The following is an 18,319-nucleotide window of genomic DNA, read 5'->3' as shown; positions in this document are numbered from 1 at the left end:
TGGGTAGGTATTCTCACCTCTCTGAGCTCTAGCTTCCTCACTGGTAAACCAGGAATGATAATAGCACCACCTCACAAGGTTGATGAAAGATTAAATGAGATGCGAGTATAAAATGCTTGGTCTAATGAAGTCCCCATAAATGATAAATAAAAGTTAAGTGGGCTTCCCTGGTGGCGCAGTGGTTAAGAATCTGCCAGCCACTGGAGGGGACATGGGTTCGAGCCCTAGTCTGGGAAGATCCCACACGCCGCGGAGCAACTAGGCCCGTGAGCCACAACTACTGAGCCTGCGCATCTGGAGCCTATGCTCCGCAATGGGAGAGGCCGCGACAGTGAGAGGCCCGCGCACCGTGATGAAGAGTGGCCCCCGCTCGCTGCAACTGGAGAGAGCCCTCGCACAGAAACGAAGACCCAAGACAGCCAAAAATAAATTAATTTTTTTTTAAAGAAAGGTCCACATCAAAAAAATCTCTAAAAAAAAAAAAGTTAAGTACCTTCTACAAAGAGCTGAATGAATTCATCTTATACTGATTATTATTAGCTTTAGTTCAGCAGGTGAAAATTTCCGACCTTGTGCCCAATCTGGGAGGCCAGACCCTGGCTACAGCCAGGTGTTCCTTTTGAGGGTGGCACGGCCTTTAGCTGGGTGGGGGAACAGGAAAGAAGGGCAGTTTCCAGCCCAGTGCTGATACCGCCCCCCCACCCCCACCCAGCCTCCTTCTCTTTGCCTGTGTAGCCTCCGGGCCTCCCTGGGGAGCCGGAGGAATGGAAAGGGAGCTGAGAGCCACCAGGTAAGGAAGACAGCTCCCCAGGTGCCGGTGCCGTGGGCCTGAGAGGAGAGGAAGGCGGAGGAGTACCCAGGAGGGAGTAAAAGGAATTGAGAGGGAAGCGGGGCGGTGGGCAGCGGGCCTCACTCCTCCACCTGCTGCTCTGCAAACAAAGCCAAGAATGATGCAATCCTGGCCTGGTGCAGCTGAGGCTGCAAAGCCCTGAGAGGGGAAAGTGGGCATTGGGGGTGGGGAGGGCAGGGGCAGCAGGGCAGATGCAAGGGGCCTGTGGATGCCGGACCCTGGTGTCCCAGCCCAACATGTGATTTCTTCCTATGGCTCCTGGCCACCTCCTGAAGCCCCTCACCCTGGGTCAGACCCCTCCCCAAAGAGTCACAGCTGCCTTCGAAGCAGGAGGCAGACATGATGCAACTAGGACATCATTCCACAAGGGGCGGGAGATGATGAGAGACCCAGACATCAAGTTGACTCTGAAGTCCCCGTTGGGCCCTTCACCAGCAGGCCTGGGGCTGCAGGGCTCTGTGTTCCCTTCCTCTCATCCTGGAGACAAAAGGCAAAATCCTCCAGAGGAAGTGGGATGGGAAGGCTCAGGAGAACCTCACCAAGGGCTTGCACAAAGTAGTATATATTTATATTTATAGAATTAAATAAAAACCCAAGGCAGACACTGCTCCAGGTCTGGGCCCCCAGTGCCAGGAGACCCCGGCATCCCCCGGGGGCAAGTGTACCATTAGCAGCCATCAAGCCAGCAGAGGTGGGGGTGGGGCAGGAAGGTGCCCCACCACCACCACCCAGTGCATCTGCCTCAGTTCCCCACTCTGCCTGGGAGCCAAGAGAACAAAGGCTTCCCCCTCCTCCACCAGGAGAAAGGGGGCTCGTCCCACATGCCAGGGCCATGCGGAGGATGTGTCATGGGCCAGGGTCCCCAAGGGGACAGGGCATTAAATGGGGGCAGCAGAAGAGGACTGCAGATACTGTGTTCAGGAATATTGTAGCCCGGCCTCGCCCCACCGCCGCCCAGAGCCGAGGGGACAGCTGGCTGGTGGCCTAGCCCAGAGGAGCCACTAGGTGGCAGGAAAAGCCCAACTCAGCCAGCCCCACCTGCTTCCACCACCGGCCCCAGAGCCCTACCCGCCCGCAACCTCCCCTTCTCCTCCCTCCTCCCTCCAGCCCATCCCTCACTGCGCCTCCCTTGATGGGGCCCCTGAAGTCTTTTCTTTCTTCCTTCCGCCTTTGGGAAGGGAAAAAGCTCTCAGTCCTCCTCAAAATGTGTTAATAATGATGATAATAATTAGTGCCCGTGGCTGTTTATTGAGTGCTGAAGAGGTTCCAGGCATCTTACATGCATTATCTCACCTGCTCACACATGAGGTAAGTTTAAAAAAACTCCGTTTTTTCAAGAGGAGACAGCGAAAGCATAAATAGATTGCTGTCAAACCCAGTGTCCTCGCTTGGGAGTGTTATCAAGTGGGTGTAGGCGTGGGGAGGACGGGAAGGACCCATCAGATGCATCTGAGTTTTGTCCACCATCCTTACCACCCCCTCTCCCCTCCCCCACTCCTTGAGGGTCTAGGAGGGTGTCTTAGTCTTGGGGCGAGTGTGAGGTTTGAAAAGGCTACCCAGGTGATTCAGGCTCACAAAAAACCTCACCCTGACTGAGAGCCACTGCACCCTACCCTGCTGCCTCACCTCCAGGCTCCACAAGGCATTCTGGGTTCTCCCCTTGCCAGCCTCGCTTCCCCTGTGAATTTCTATTCCAATATGGCTGCCCCCATTCAGGCCCAAAGGTGATTCCAGCCCAGAGGACCTTTCTCCACTGCCAGTTCCTCTTCTGGCCTGGCTGTCTTTGACCTCCTGCATGGTTTTCAGCAAACATTCATGGGGGGTATTTCTCCGTGTGCTGGCACACCACTAGGTTGAGGGGGTGGAAGACAAGCCGAAAAAAAACAAGACACAGAACCCACTCGCCAAGTGCAACAAGAGTTTCACATGTCTAAAGCTGGGCCTATAGTCAGTCCACATATGGTGTCCCACTCAAAGCCCCATATCCAGAAGAAAAGGATAACTATCTCTATAGCTGTTATCTTCACAGTATCAGGGCATTGGAAAAGGTGGCAGCTGTGGGGAAGGGGCACCAGTAGATGACACCCAATGCACACTGAAACCTTTCTTCTTTGTTTTTTGGCCGCGCTGTGGGGCATGCGGAATCTTCATTCCCCCACCAGGGATCAAACCCGGGCCTCCTGCATTGGAAGCATGGAGTCTTAACCACTGGACCGCCAGGGAAGACCCGCAATGAAACTTCTTGAAATCTTCTTTAACTCTGCCAAATCTCTTACCTAAGATAGCTGTTGCCAGACTCTCCCGTCCCATTCCAAATCTTCCAAACTCCCCCCAAGCTCAGCTGTTACCTTCTCACACTTATTTTTCTCTCCCAGGATAAACCTAGCTAGCCTCTCCTATTCTCCTGCCTATCCCATCACCCCTCATGATTTGCAGAAAAAAGGCCCAGAAACAAAGCCATGTTTCTCAGAAGGGGGAAGGGGGAAAGCCAGGGATGAGATGAGAAGGCCATGTGAAGAAGGGCACCTGAGCTGAGCTCTTGAAATGCAGGGTTTCTGTTAGGTGTGAATTCAGCAGGGGGGCAGTGGGTAGTTCAGTGCAACCTCTGGTCACTGGACAAAGCCTGCTGACTCTACCTCGGTGGCGTCTTCCAACTAAAGGGGCAGCATCTTCTCTGTCATTCTCTCTGACGCCACTGGCACCAGAAGGAAGCGGTCCACGTGCCCCCTCGGGAATATCTTGAGTTACAGCTATGTCACTTAGTTCATGCTCTTATTCCAGCCACGAAAAGTCCAATCCCTTAAGAAGATTCTGAAGAATCCTGACATTTAGTGGCTAAAAAAACCCACCCATACCTCCAACCTAGTTGTCCTGTGCAGAAGGTGAAGATCCAGGTTCGAGTCGGGCTGACTAGGAAAACAAGGCAGCACTCCCGGGGTGGGGGCTGACCTCATCTTTCCTCCACCACCACCACCTTGGCACATCCACTCAACTGTGCCAGCCCTGGGGGCAGGGAGAGAGCTGAATAGGACACAGTTTCTGTCCCTCACAGACCAGAGGTTACAGTCGAGTAACCGGCAGACACGTGAACAGCTATTTTAACAGGGGAAGGAGCATCTGTCTGGCTGAGAGTGGCTGGTGAAAATTCCAGAGGTGACCCTGGAGGAAAATCTTGAAGGATGAGCAGTTCTGCAGGTGAAGAAGGTAGGAAGTTAGGGTCCTCCAGGCAAATGGGACAGTATGAGGGAAGGTGGAGTGGCGGGAGAAGGGATGCCATCATCTGGGGACTTCGAGTCAGGCTTTGTGACCAGCGTGCATCCTGTGTGGCAGGGGAAGGAGAAATGGCCTTGAACATCAAGTTGAGGAGTTAAGGTTTTCTTCTCTAGGTTAAAAGTCATCAATGATTTTAAACTAAGGAAGTGACTTGAGCACATCTTTATTTTGGAAGGACTATTAGAAGGACTGGAGAGGGGAAAGAGGAAGCAGGATGGCCAGTTGGGAAGTTGCTGAAATTGTCCAGGTGAACAAGGGGAGTGCCTAAACTAGGGCATGGCAATGGAGGAGGGATGCGTGATGAGTCGCAGCTTACATGGGGATCCGTGCACAGGATAAAATTGCAGTCAAAATTCCTCTTGAGAATCTCTTGGGAAGGGGCTCCATTAGACATCAACGATAACCCAGTTAGTGCTTCTTCAGAACTGGGGTCAACTCTCATGCCTTTGGCTGAGCACCAGAGGAACATGGTTGGTTTTCAGAATCCACACGGCACAAACAGGTGCTAGAATCCTTATGCAAAAGATGCTTGTGGAATTCCCTGGTGGCGCAGTGGTTGAGAGTCCGCCTGCCGATGCAGGGGACGCGGGTTCGTGCTCCGGTCCGGGAAGATCCCACGTGCCGCAGAGCAGCTGGGCCCGTGAGCCATGGCTGCTGAGCCTGCGCGTCCGGAGCCTGTGCTCTGCAATGGGAGAGGCCACAGCAGTGAGAGGCCCGCGTACCACAAAAAAAAAAAAAAAAAAAAGATGCTTGCACTCTAAGAGACTGGAAGGGAACCAAGACAGAAAATTCACTTTTCCCATCTCACCCTCAATCGGGAGACACAGATGAAATGGAGGAGGGAATCTCCTGCACAGTTATGATGCCACGTGCTTATAATTGAATTCAAGTTAGATACATGCATGATAAGACACCACTGAGAGGTGAGATGGAATGAAAAGTGGCAGCTGAGAGTAGACATAGGAGAGGAAGGAGGTAGTTTCAGGTTTTGGGGGTGAAGAGTGTGGGAGGGGACCTTTTTACTTATTTTGGGCTCCCTGTTTCCAAAAGAATGCCTTTACTTCTGTGTGCTTTATCATGCCAGCCAGAGGGGACTAGTACCTCTTTCCTAACAAACCTAACACATCATCACTAATATGAATGATGCTGATTTGAAATGATGAAAACCTATGTCTCTACTTTCAAGAAATGCCTACTACTAACACTCACTCTTGACTGTTGGTGTCCGCAAAGATTCTTTACGATCAACAAGCTGTGTCCAAACAGGGGACATCAGAGCATTTGAATTGCTGATTCCGAGTTAAGCATTTTCCTTTATGTTCTTCACACTTCATGGCTTGGAGCATTTTTTCTTCCAAAAGGGAAGAGAACTTTAATCAGGGGTTCATGCCTTCACCGAATGGCTATCAGAATTGATAAGACACTGTTTCATCCTCACGTGGACCTGTGACTTGGGAATGAGCTGAATAGGGCAAGTGGGGATCCCGAGACTCCCTCCTGGGGCACTTCTAATCAGTCCTAAGAAAATGCAACTGCTGAGAACTAGGGTTTCATCTCACTCAGCATGCTTTCTACTCTGAGGATGCAGAAAATTCTCCAAAATGTGTCCAGGTGGTACTTTGGCCCTCTAAGTGGGGAACGTGGAGAGGGACTGGGTGGGAAAGTGAAGAGGGAAGATTCGAGCAGCTCCAAGTACACACAATCAGAGAAACATTTCTGGTCCTTTCCTCTCCAAAGAGGACAGCTCAGGAGGGAATGGGCTAGAAAGGCAGGAGGGACACAGGTCAAACTTATGAAAAACCTTGACTGCCAGCCTAGGTATATACTAGGAATGACTACTATGGTAAAATAGGAACTCTCCCAAAGCAGAGCAAAAAGGCTCCAGAAAGCTCTCTGGAATTCTCCTGCATTTCCTGGGGAAGGAGAAAGCAGCTCTGAGCAATGGCCACCAGCCTCAGGAATTTTTCAACATCTCTAATTCTGACAAGACCAGTTCTGGATATGCTCTGCTTAGCTGACATCACAGGGATTCTCCAGTTGCCAGGGGTGGGTCATCTGACCCTAAGTGGGTGGTGATGGTGCGAGGAGTCATACGAGATGAGAGACGGAATGAAAAACAATAACCCAAATAACATGAAAGAATTTCTAAACATTTTTATTTCAAATCTCTTTTCACCCCTTCCGCAAAAAGACGTTGGTCAGTACAGCAATCATAAAAAGGAGATACAAACACAAGAGTCAAATGTCTCCCGCACTGACACTTACAAAAAACCGGGAATTATACATGGGGTTTCCAAACAGGACCTGCAGCAGCTACTAATGTCCCTTTACAAGAGTCAAACATGCCTATGAATACAGTATATACAGACACCCCATTCTGCAACTAATCTACAGGGACATCCCAACACCCTCCCATCTATCCCCAGAAAAATACCAAAACACACCCAAAGTGCATTTGTTTTGTTTATATCAAAACATCTTTCCCTTTCCCCAACCCACCCTCAGACCCTCCCACCCCATTTAAGATTGGCCTGCAAGTCTATTTTAACCATTTAGTAATTTTTTATAGTTTATGAAAATAAATTATACAGCAACTATTTTAATAAATTAAGCACAAAAAGGTAGAGGAAAGGAGAAAAACTAAATGGGAAGACAAAAGCCAGGCCACGCTTTGGCTGGGAGGAGGGTGGCGCGGCTGAAGAGGACAGAAGTGGTTGCAGGGGCGATGTGGTCCCCCTTCCGGCGAAGAACTGGCAACCACCCCGAGCCCAGAACGACACCCCTCTTCACTGAGTTTCTTAAAAACCACCAAAAACTGTACAGCAGTGGCTGTGGCACGGGCAGCACCAGTTTGGGCCTTCCAACAAGCAGCCTGCCCACGGAGCGGTGCCTGGATTATGCTTCTTGGAAAAGGTTCTGGGCCTAACAGTGAGGGGCAGGTCCCTGTTCAAGCGAGCACCAGAGATGGAGTAGTCAGACCAGCCTTCCTGCTCCACCTGAGCTGGGTAGGGGGCTTAGGACGAAGCTCGGAGCGGGGCTGTGCGGGTTTTTGATCTCCTGGGTTCTGATCAAGAGTGTCCTAAGTTCACCTTACACTCCATCTCCAGGAGCAACTAGATCGCAGTCCAGCTGCGAGCAGACATTCAGGTCTTCCGCTGCCATGACTGGCTGCCTTTTGCCTGCCCCTCTCAGCATTTTGGAAGAGGGAGTGGGAGGGGGAGGGAGCAATTCCAGGTACCCTCTAAGGAGATGAAATGGGCGTGAAGGCATGTCACAGACTCAGCATGCAAGACTGGCTTCCTGGGAGGTGGATGCAAGTGGAAAGGAATGAGGGAAGGGGCAGAGAGGACAGGATGGGAAACAGGAAGAAACTGGGGGCACCTACCAGGAAGGTCAAGAAGCATGAAAAGGACAAAGACAATATGGAATCTGTATGTAAAGAAAGGTCTTTCCCTGGCAGATTAGAGAAATCAATGATTTAAATACAATTCCTTACTCTATTTTTATATCTGCAGCATCTGAGTCCCCAGTGCCTCTGTCTCTATGCTCCAACCCCCATCTCACACCTCCCAAGGCTTCGCTATCTTTTCAAGGCCTCCTGTCGTTTTTGTGCTGAGCATGAAGACTCCAATGTCAAAAGAGGATAGATCACGGGGACTGGCAGACTTGACTTTGCTTTCTTGAGCTTTGTGGCCCAATAATCCTATAGCTATCATGGGGGGAGGGGGTCACGATTTTCTTTCTTTCTTTTTTTTTTTTTTCTTTTTTAATAAAAAAGGTTTTACTCCCCAGGAGCAAATAAATCATTTTGAACTACTGATAAACACTGCTGCAGTGAAAAGAAAGATGGCTACATGTATGCAATAGCACAAATTCAGTGTAAGAACAGCTGTGTCGACAATTAGAGATAAAAATCATTTATCCATTTCCCCCTTTCCCATGAACCAAACCAAGAGGATTCCCATAGGGAAAATGTCTAACTCAAAAGCTCCTCCCTTAGGGACAGGGGGCACGTCATTCTCTTAAAAGTGGACAACATATGGCAGGTCTCCCCCCAGTGGAGATGCTCTCAACACCCCCACTGGTGGCAAAACTTCTGCAAATGAAAACACACACACACACACACACACACACACACACAATGACTTTCAGACCTCCTTCCAGCAGCCACAGAGCTATATATGCCAATGCCTAGGCCTCCAACTTCAGGGCTCAAAGCCAAGGGAGAGGCAGGAGGTCAGGGGGGAATCTAACCTAGAGGACAAGTTTCTCCTAACCCCATTTCCTGCCAGGGCCAAGGGCTTCAAGCAGGCTGTGCTCTTCCAGTCTTCCAGGGCCCGGGGTGAGGGCTGAAAAGGCTGGCACCCAGGGCATCCGGCTTTACTCTAGTCTCTCACCCCAGATCTGAGAACACTAACCACCCTGTCACTTGCCAGAGCTTCCTGGATGTGCACTGTAGCGGGGGTTGCCGCTATCTCCACATCTCTCCCAGCCTTAATAAGGGGACTGTGTAATCAGCTCCGGTGACAGGTAGGAAAGGAGGAGGAGAAACCATGGCAGCAAGCTCCCCACCACACCTCCCCCCTCAGGAACCTGGGTGCTGCCGCCCAGGGCTGGCCTTCCAGGGTGTCACACTCACTGCACCCAGGCACAGGCAGGCAACCAGGCCAAGGTCATCACCAACTGTCCCAAACTCCTAGTTTGTCACCCATTTATCTAGTCCCCGCAGCAGAGCCCCCACCGCCTTGCGCCCTGCAACCGCAGCACATGAATTTCAAGTAATAGCAAGTTGTAGCAGTAGCTGTCACTAACTCACAGTGGTTCACGCCTGTCCTGAGGAAGGTTACAGTAGACCAGTCATAAACAAGCGAGGGTTACACAGGCAGGGCCTGAGGGTATTGACATCACCCATCCACAACTTAGAAACCAATGACGGGTCCCTAGAAGTGAGAACCTTTTCCAGTTTGTGACTTGAAAATACTATGACCAAAAAGCAGAGTTCCCTCTGCAGACTGCATTTCAATTAGCACTACACAGAATCGGCAGGGGGGCAGGGGCCGCAGGCAGGAGAGGTGAAGGGGAGCTGCTGATGAAGGCCAGCTGCCCCTGTCCCTCCCTGTTTACTCTGACCAGGCTGGTGCCCTTCCTCCTCACCTCCTGATGAAGCCTGTTTCCTCCTGCACAACTCTGTCTTATAGCCCACTCTACTAAGGAAGGACCAGGCTACGGCCTGGGCCGTGACTAATGCACAGACAGATCACGGACACAGTAAACACTACCCTTCCCGGGAGCAGAAAGGATGGTGGTGAGGGTGGGTCACGCCTCCTCAGCTGGTTTGGTTTTGTACCTGAGAGTATGGATTCTCCACTGGAAACCCCTGGTACCACAAGGGGTCCAGGGGCTCTGCCTTCCTCACCCAGGCTGTGCTGAGAGCAGTGAGGTCCTTGACCACAGGCAAGGACCTGGCTGACTTCTGGCTTTGGGCTCCACCTCGCCATCATAACCCCTCAGCATTCAGACCTGCCTGATGACTAGGAAGTTTCGGTCTAGACCACAGCACAGAAAAAGGATTCTTTGATGCCACTGCTCTACCTTGGGACTGTGCACTGTTCCGTACACACCCTGCAGATTTCTGCTTCTGTACTCCTGCTCTTGTGTTTCTCATCTCACTGCCCTGCCCTCACCTAAAAACCAAAGTCTCACAGCACCAGAGCTCTCCTAGACCATCTGATCTACACTGATCTTACCCACTCTGAATTTCTTTAAAGACAGCCCTTGATTCTCTCTGCCATGCTGAGTCGTTCTCCAAATGCTTCACGTGTGGCAGCCACCTAAAAGCTCCCTTAGGCCAGAGAATATGTCTCCTGCCTCCTGTGTTTTCCACAGTAGCTAGCCCAGAATCAGGCAAATGAACACTAAAAAGTAGTTTAAAAAAAAAAAAAAAAGAGAGACCCCACGTAGCCGCACAACAGCCACTCGAGGATCTCAGTGGATTCCAGACAGCAGGCTTTACAGCTGGGTGGCACTGTCTGCAAGATGGCAAGTTAATTTGTACCTTCAAGAGGCAAGACCCGTAGGTTAAGCCAATTCCCGGGATCACAACCTTAACTGGCTGGTGATACTACCACGGCAGCCAGAGAGAGAAGAGGTACTACACGACAAATCAAAGGTGGGTGGGCCGTGTTTATGCTACAAAGCTCATTTTGTGGGCCACCTCTTCACAGCCAGGTAACAATGCAAGTTTCCTCCCTATTCAGCTATAAGGAGGAAGAATGGTCATTCCACGCAGGACGTAAGGCAGAAGGCCAGTGCTCCCAGATGAGGCAGTCCTATAAATTACAAGACACTGGGGCCTCACCCCAAATGATCAGGAAACCACAAACCTGACAATATTATTTATCTCATGCGATGAGGCAGATATAAGCACAGGGGAACCAAAAGAGGAAGTCTGTTGAAATACTTACTGCAAAAGAGTAATAAAGATCGAACAGCTCAATTTTCACATCTTAATAGCAAACCTCTCCTCAGAGTAACTCTACAGAAAAGCAAACTCACAATGTTATATGATTTGACAATGGTCAAGTTCAGAAAAGCACTGGAGTTTTTCTCCCTCTTCCTCCACTTCCATCTGGAAAACAGGCAACTCTCAAATCAGTATCTGACAGACTTCCCAGTGGAAGGAGGGCAAACAGGATCTAACTCAGGAAAACGTTTGGGTCGCCAGAAAGAACTCAGGAAAATAAAGAAGCCCTTGCTACCTCCTGCTCCAACAAACCTAAGAACATGAGCTGTAATGCTCTCCTCCCTCCTCATTGATCTCAGATGGGCCATTAAGGCTGAGACACTAGGGAGCTTTCTCTAGGAAGAGCACAATAGCTTCGTTTCTCACCTTCTTCCACATTCCCTCTCACTAGCTGACAGACATGTGGAGGTAAGGAACACTGACTAAGTCATGGGTATGGTTTGCCATTAAGAATCTGGAAGCACGCTCCATTAACTTCAGCAGCCGGGATTGGAGCTCTGAACTGTTCCGGTGATGAGAAAAACTATTGCCTCGACAGCCGGCGGAAGCAATAGGAATGATGCTACCATGACCAGAGTGAAAGGTACAGTTATCTCGAGGGAATGGGTTGAGGGCAGAGGAAGAACAGGGCGAACTTGAGGTCACAGAACTTAGGAATGCAGTAAAACAAAACGAACACAGCTGCTATGAGAGGTGATTCTGAAATCAGGTTCCTAAACCTTAAAAGCAAAGTATGCGAGGAGTCACTGCTTCCCCCGGCAGAGCTATGTGCCAGTTCTGTCCAGTCATCATCTATTCGAGACTAACCACCCTCCTCTCTTCCCTGCTCCTGCTGAAGCTACCCATACACCTACAGAGAAGCAGATTCTCGGCCCTCAGAAACTCCCGACTTGATTTGCACTTCTGACTCCTTCTTTTCCCTTCCTCAAGGTCAATGGTGGAGACTCGAATTCTGCCTTTGGTGCCACCTGAATGACCCTCACTGGCAACCCCCTCTCCTCCCCTCCTCTCCTTTGGATCTGCTCACCCTTGGCACCACTTCCAATCCAATGCACACAGACCCCAGCTGCCTTTAGGGTGAGTTTTCCATACTGAGAAATGCAAATATCCAGAACAAAACTTCTGAAAAAGGAACAGTGTTGAGACTTCTTCCAGTTTTCCAAGGAGTTCATCCAGCTCCAGTAGCACAGGGCTGGATGTGACAAGGTGGAGCCCCACTCAGAGAGTCTGGTCGTGGGCTTCATCCAAGCCCCAGGGCGGCGAGGGGAACCGAAGTCTTTGCACAGAGGATCCCAACCCTTCCTACTCCTCTTGTTTCCTTCACTCCCGTTTTCATGGTAGCTTCATTTGGTTCTTCGAAACTGGAGCTTGGCAACCAAATGCCTAGGTAAAAAAGGGGAATAATTAGAGTGGCTCAATAGAGTGGAACCAAAATGGAGTGAAAGAACAGCCTCTGGAGGTGGAGAAGCACAGCTCAAAGGGAGGATGGGGCCTGGAGAGCCAAGTGCTTCCACAAACACTGCAGCCGGCTGGGGATGCAGCAGTGGCCTTTGTCACAGGGACCTGAGCAGCCTACAACCTGGTCGCCGAAAAAAGGTCCTAAAATGACTAATAAAGATGTCCTACACACTGCCTCCCTTCTCTCTTTCCCATTCCCCTTCATTTTCCACACACTTTCCCTAAGGCCCATCTGCTCTAGGCACTGAATAAAGAACTGAGTCCCTGGAGTAACCCCTGGTGAGCCAAGCTAGAAATAGCTGTAGGCCCTGTGGCTTCTGGCTGTTGAAGAGGGCTGACATATAATCACAAAGGCCAGTGCAGCTTCTACCTTCTGATTTAAGAAGGGCACTGTTCCAGCTGTTACCCTGTGCCCTAACTCCAAGTACCCTGGCAAAAAATTCTCCAGGTAAGAGCACACACAGACCAAGTGGCCCACTTGGAACTCTGAAATTAAAACCAGCCTGACCAACAAGAAATCATAACAGCCGAATTTCACACCTGAAAGTCCTTTCCCTTGGGAAGTGTTACTTCCCTTTTTCAAAGGGTCCTAGGAGCAAGTACAGCATGATGCTTATTCTTTGCTACAAGCAACAATCCCAGTGTCACAACAAAAAGAGGCCCCGGGAGTTCAGTGTAATCCTTTGCCAATACGTGACTGCCCCCCACACTCGTGGCAAATGGTTAGCCCCAGCCTATACCTGATCATATCAGGGCCTTTGTACTTATAGGATCCCCTGCCTAGAATGCCTCCTTCCAAGATCCTCTCATGGTTAACTCTTTGATATTCAAATCTCAGCTGAAATGTCACGTCCTCACAGGAGCCTTCCCTGATCATTCAAACTTGAGTTGTATGCTACCATTAACCACTAAACTTCACCCAGTTTTATTTTCTTCATAACATGTACAGTCAACTGAAATTAACCTATTCACTTACTTACATGTGGCTGTCTGTCTCTCCCTACAAGAACTGCAGCTCTGTGAGAACAGGGCCTTTGACTATCTTGCTCAGCACCCTCTTCCCAATTCACACTGGCTACTTTATAGATGTCTGCTGAATGACTAAACAAGTGATGGGGAACTCACTAACTCCTGTGGAAAACCATTCCATATTTGCACCTGTTAAAAAGCTTCTTCTAAAGTCGGAATGAAATCTGTTTAAAACTTGTACTGTGGTCCTTCTCCTGCCCCCTGGAACCACACAGAATAAGTTTAATCACTCTTCCTTAGGAAAATCCATCAAATACTTCTTTTGGTCACCAAGCCCCTCGTACCCTAAAACTTCTCTGGTCCATGATAATCATTTATTCCCCACACGATGAAGTGTGGAGCCCCCCCACCATCCTGAATCTTTCTCTGAATGTGCCTGTGCTCGTGGGGGCCCCTCCTAAGGCACAGCACCCACAGAAATGGTGCTCTAACTGAAGGGTCCCAATTACTCCTCGACAGCGCAGTTGCGTAGGTGGGCCCCCCTAGTTCCCCACCCTAATCAATGCAAAGCCACCAAGCAGAGAAACCCTCCTAGACATTAGAGCACTAAGATGTTTTAGGAGACACTTCCAAGGGCATACAGCTCGCGGATACAGTCACACCTCGTTTAACTTGTTTTGCTTCACTGCACTTCACAGATACTGCGTTTTTACAAATTGAAGGTTTGTGGCAATCCCACATCATCAGATGATGGTTAGCATTTTTTAGCAATATTTTAAAATTCAGTTATGTAGATTTTTTTAGACATAATGCTAGTGCACACTTAACAGACTACAGTATAGTATAGATAAAACTTTTATATGCTCTGGGAAACCAAAAAAATCATGTGACTTGCTTTATTGCGATATTTGCTCTCTTGCAGTGGTCTGGAAACGAACCCAAGGTATCTCCAAGGTATGCCTGTAACTGAAGACATGACAAAGAAACTGTACATCCAGCCCAGGATCCTTTAAGTTAAAACTCCCGCAGCCGCCTGGAGATACCATTTCTTGATCTTCTTCATTCCTTCTCTCCTTGCTAAACCTGGCTCACATGCTCTCCCCCGCAGTAGCACAGGATCAGGGACCACCAGAGCCAAGAGGAGACACACAGCTGGGTTCAGCTGAGCCACAAAAAAACCCATAGGACAAAAACACCAGTTGTCATTTTCTCCCATTAAGAAGAGAACTGAGAGGGTGGGGAGAATTAAAGCCCACTTTTCACTCTAAGGCTGTCACTCCTGTGGGTTATTCCCCTTAGTTTGTTTTGTATGGGGGATGGGAATGGGAACAGAGGAGGTTAGAAGAGAAGCAGAAGAATTCAGTGCTTAAAAAGGACACTCAGGGGTTTCCCTGGTGGCACAGCGGTTAAGAATCTGCCTGCCAGTGCAGGGGACATGGGTTCAAGCGCTGGTCTGGGAAGATCCCACGTGACGCGGAGCAACTAAGCCCATGTACCACAACTACTGAGCCTGTGCTCTAGAGTCCATGAGCCACAACTACTGAGCCTGCATGCTGCAGCTAATAAAGCCCGCGTGCCTAGAGCCCGTGCTCCGCAACAAGAGAAACCACAACAATGAGAAGGCCGCGCACCGCAAAGAAGAGCAGCCCCCGCTCGCCGCAACTAGAGAAAGCCCGCACACAGCAGCAAAGACCCAACGCAGCCAAAAATAAATAAAATTTTTTTTTTTTTAAAAAAGGACAGGGCTTCCCTGGTGGCGCAGTGGTTGAGAGTCCGCCTGCCGATGCAGGGGACACGGGTTCGTGCCCCGGTCCGGGAAGATCCCACATGCTGCGGAGCGGCTGGGCCTGTGAGCCATGGCCGCTGAGCCTGTGCGTCCAGAGCCTGTGCTCCACAACGGGAGAGGCCACAACAGTGAGAGGCCCACGTACCGCAAAAAAAAAAAAAAAAAAAAAAAAAAAAAAAAAAGTACATTCGGGACTTCCCTGTTGGTCCAGTGGTTAAGAATTTACCTTCCAATGCAGGGGACACGGGTTCAATCCCTGGTCGGGGAACTAAGATCCCACATGCTGCGGGGAAACTAAGCCTGTGCACTACAGCTAGAGAGCCGGCGTGCTGCAATTAGAGAGAAGCCCATGCACCACAACTAGAGAGAAGCCCGAGTGCCGCAACGAAAGATCTCGCTTGCCACAACTAAGACCTAACACAGCCAAATTAATTAATTATTATTATTTTTTTTAAAAAAAGGACACTCCCAGTAAAAGGGGTTGGGGGTGGTCTCCGCATCCCAGCAGTAGATCACTAGAATGTGAGATCTTGCACATAACCCACACTACCAAAATCACCATTCTCTAGCAATTTTGTTCCCTACTCCCCTCTACCTTTCAATGTTCACATTAGTGCAATTTAAGAAGACTTTTTTTTTTGGCCGAGCCCTGAGGCATGTGGGATCTTAGTTCCCTGACCAGAGATAGAACCCACGCCCTTGGCACTGAAAGCGTGGAGTCCTAACCACTGGACCGCCAGGGAATTCCCAAGAAGACTAATTAAAATTCATGTGTGCAAACCAGTATTCCAAGATATTTTATGGGAAAATAAATGAATACTCAGTGTAGCAATGGGAGAAGAGCCTCTTAGATAAATGAATTCCTTAGTTAATTCATTTATTCTTTTCAACAATTTACTTTTCAGTGGCCTAGATGGAATTCTAAATAGAAGAGCAAGCTGTTTTTTCCTCATCCCCATATTCCAAGCCGTGGGACAGAGTGGAACTCTCAGTGAAGTGCATGCCTATTACAATTAAGGGCATTTTGCATTCCCTTTGATGAAGTTTTCTTCCCCTTTGCTTTCCTGCTTTATATGTCATTTGTGCGATATCAGGGCGATCAGCCAAAGTAGGAGAGAAGGCTGCACACTTAGCTGCACTTGTGTGTTTTCTTTATACATATTCAGTGATTAACTCGCTTGTTGCTTGGCAAATACTCTTTAAGCCTCTTGTGTCTATCTGCTCTTCTCCCAATTGGGGTATGTGCCTCCCTGGGACTCCATGATCAAATGTGGCGACTCTCTGGACAGATGCCTGGATCAGGGTATACGCATGGGGTGAGAGGAAGAGGGACGAAGCCCAGTGCATGATAACCGCTCAGGCGGAGACTAGGTTGGACAGTGAGGCAGAGTGGAGGCATACCCTTGGTGGTGACCAGCAGGGGGCCCCTCGCTACGTGGAGGGTTCCAACACCTCTTGCTTCTGTTTGGAAATGAGCTGCGCTTCCTTTAGAGACAGGTATACCTCTTCCTGAGGATCATAGTAGTAGAACTTTCGGATATAAGAGATCAGAGGCCTACGAATAACACAAGAGGGATACACACAAATGTTATACATAGCTTATAAAAGAAATACCACCTTTATTCAACCCTCCCTTCTTTTCAATCCCTGTATGGTTGAGACAACACCAAAGACTCTTTGTTGCCCTGACAAAATTCCCACTTTCTCACTTATTATAGTTCTGTCTCCCTCCCTCTTACCACCTCCACTCTACCCTTCACAGAGTCTGCAGAAGGGAAGCCAACACACACACACACCTGCCTCCTTCCTGGCTGTAATGTGACATTTCTAAGTTAGGTGCTAAGACATAGGAGAAGTGAAAGGACAACGCCTGTGAGTTGCCAGGCTCTGCCTGTACACTCAGCTTGCAGGCCTCACGAACACTGCAACTAACCCTCCATTCCTGCCCCACCTCTAAAGACCCCATTGTACTTAGGCAGTGGGAGATCCGGGATGTGATCTATCCGGACGAGCTGTCGGATTCGGAATCGGCAAAGGTGCTGGAGGGATTTGACATTGCTGAATCGGGACACTGGATAGAGCAGCTGGACTGGAGTTGGTGGCAGTCCTTCAAGAACGAAAACCAAGAGAAATATTCAGATGACACTATACAGCTAACTATAATTTTCCTTATGAAGAGAATCCAGGGAAGGGAAATGGGGCTTCTTTACAGTTCATCTATGTGTTCTGTACAAAAGCTCCCCTCCACAAAGGACTGCTGATTTCCATACCACCACTACCATACTTCATACTCAAGGGAATCTATGCTCCCCTGCGGCAGGCCTCCCCAGCCTCACTCTTAACAGCTAAGAGTCTTGCTCTTCAGAACAGCTCAATGAAAAAATGCCGAGCTACAGACTGCTCGGAGCCAAGTGGCCAATCCCAGGCCCAAGGCTCTCAGTGCAGGGCAAGAATCAAAGGTATCCCTATTGGGAATGGGAGACACTTGTTTAGTATCTAGAGTACCCTGAAGGTGAGGACTCAGAAAGGCTGTTCAGAGGGGTCCCCACCAAATTCCACCTGAGAGGCTGGTAAGCAGAAGGCAACAGCTAGGATCAAATTTTATAAGCCTGTCACTCCTGCCATTTACTTCAAGCCGGGACAGTCAGGTTTAGCTACCTCTTACTCCCCACCAACCCTCCACCCCCACCAACCACCCTCCTTGCTTCTGAAATTTTAGGTTGGGTACAGGAACAGAAAAAAAGAGGATGATGCTTGTAAAAGAAAAGCAACTACAGTAGCTTGGGCAAGCTGGAATTGGTACTACTGTGCACACAAGTGCCTGCTGACTAATGCCAGCCACGGCTGATGGGAGCCCCACACTCTTATGTTTCATCGCAATATCAGCAGACTCTGTGCTGGGAAATTCCAACCCCCTCAGGGGTCAACACCACAGAATGGAGACACCCAGAATGGCAGGGACACTGAAACAGATTCAGGGGAACAAAGAATACCCTGGTTTCAATAAACAAAGGGGCTATGGAAAGTAAACAAGAAAAGTGCTCTCAGACAGAATCTGAGTTGCAAAACCTTTGAAAGAATTCTTTTCTCAGCCATTGCCATATCAAAAGAAATTCTGTAGACAACTTGTTGGGAAATAAAATATCTAGTATTTTTGGAGTTTAATTTCAACCAGTTTTTAAATTTTGTTTGAACGCATGAGAAGAAAAAATTAAAGCTTGTAGATTGCCTCCCAAAGCCCTTTCATGGTCGTTAACAACTGACTTTCTAAAAAAAATTGAAATACATGTTATGCTAAACAAGTAAGCTTATCTTAAAATCATTTAACTCATTCAGTCTTCAAAGCCGTATTCAGACAGATAGCACTATTATCCCCATTTTACAATGAAGAAACTGAGGCCTATTGAGCTGAGAGAATGTGCTCACAGCTCAGAACCAACAAAGCTGGCCTTCCTTGAAC

General features: G+C 49.1%; 1 protein-coding gene across 1 annotated transcript in view; it reads right to left on the bottom strand.

Annotated features, from left to right (window-relative positions):
- Positions 1 to 5,966: 5,966 nt before the first annotated feature.
- Positions 5,967 to 18,319, bottom strand: part of SOCS7 (suppressor of cytokine signaling 7) — a 33,584-nt gene continuing 21,231 nt past the window's right edge. The window contains exons 7-9 of the mRNA XM_079906110.1: positions 16,831 to 16,966; positions 16,261 to 16,414; positions 5,967 to 12,029 (exon numbers count right to left, since the gene is read on the bottom strand). Coding sequence (XP_079762236.1) covers positions 16,291 to 16,414; positions 16,831 to 16,966 — 260 coding nt within the window. The 3' untranslated portion in view covers positions 5,967 to 12,029; positions 16,261 to 16,290. The remainder of the gene's footprint in view (positions 12,030 to 16,260; positions 16,415 to 16,830; positions 16,967 to 18,319) is intronic.

This window comes from Stenella coeruleoalba, assembly GCF_951394435.1.
Source record: "Stenella coeruleoalba genome assembly, chromosome: 19".
In the NCBI taxonomy this organism is placed as follows: Eukaryota; Metazoa; Chordata; class Mammalia; order Artiodactyla; family Delphinidae; genus Stenella; species Stenella coeruleoalba.
The sequence above is the reverse complement of the archived record's forward strand: the minus strand, read 5'-3'. Positions and strand labels throughout refer to the sequence as shown.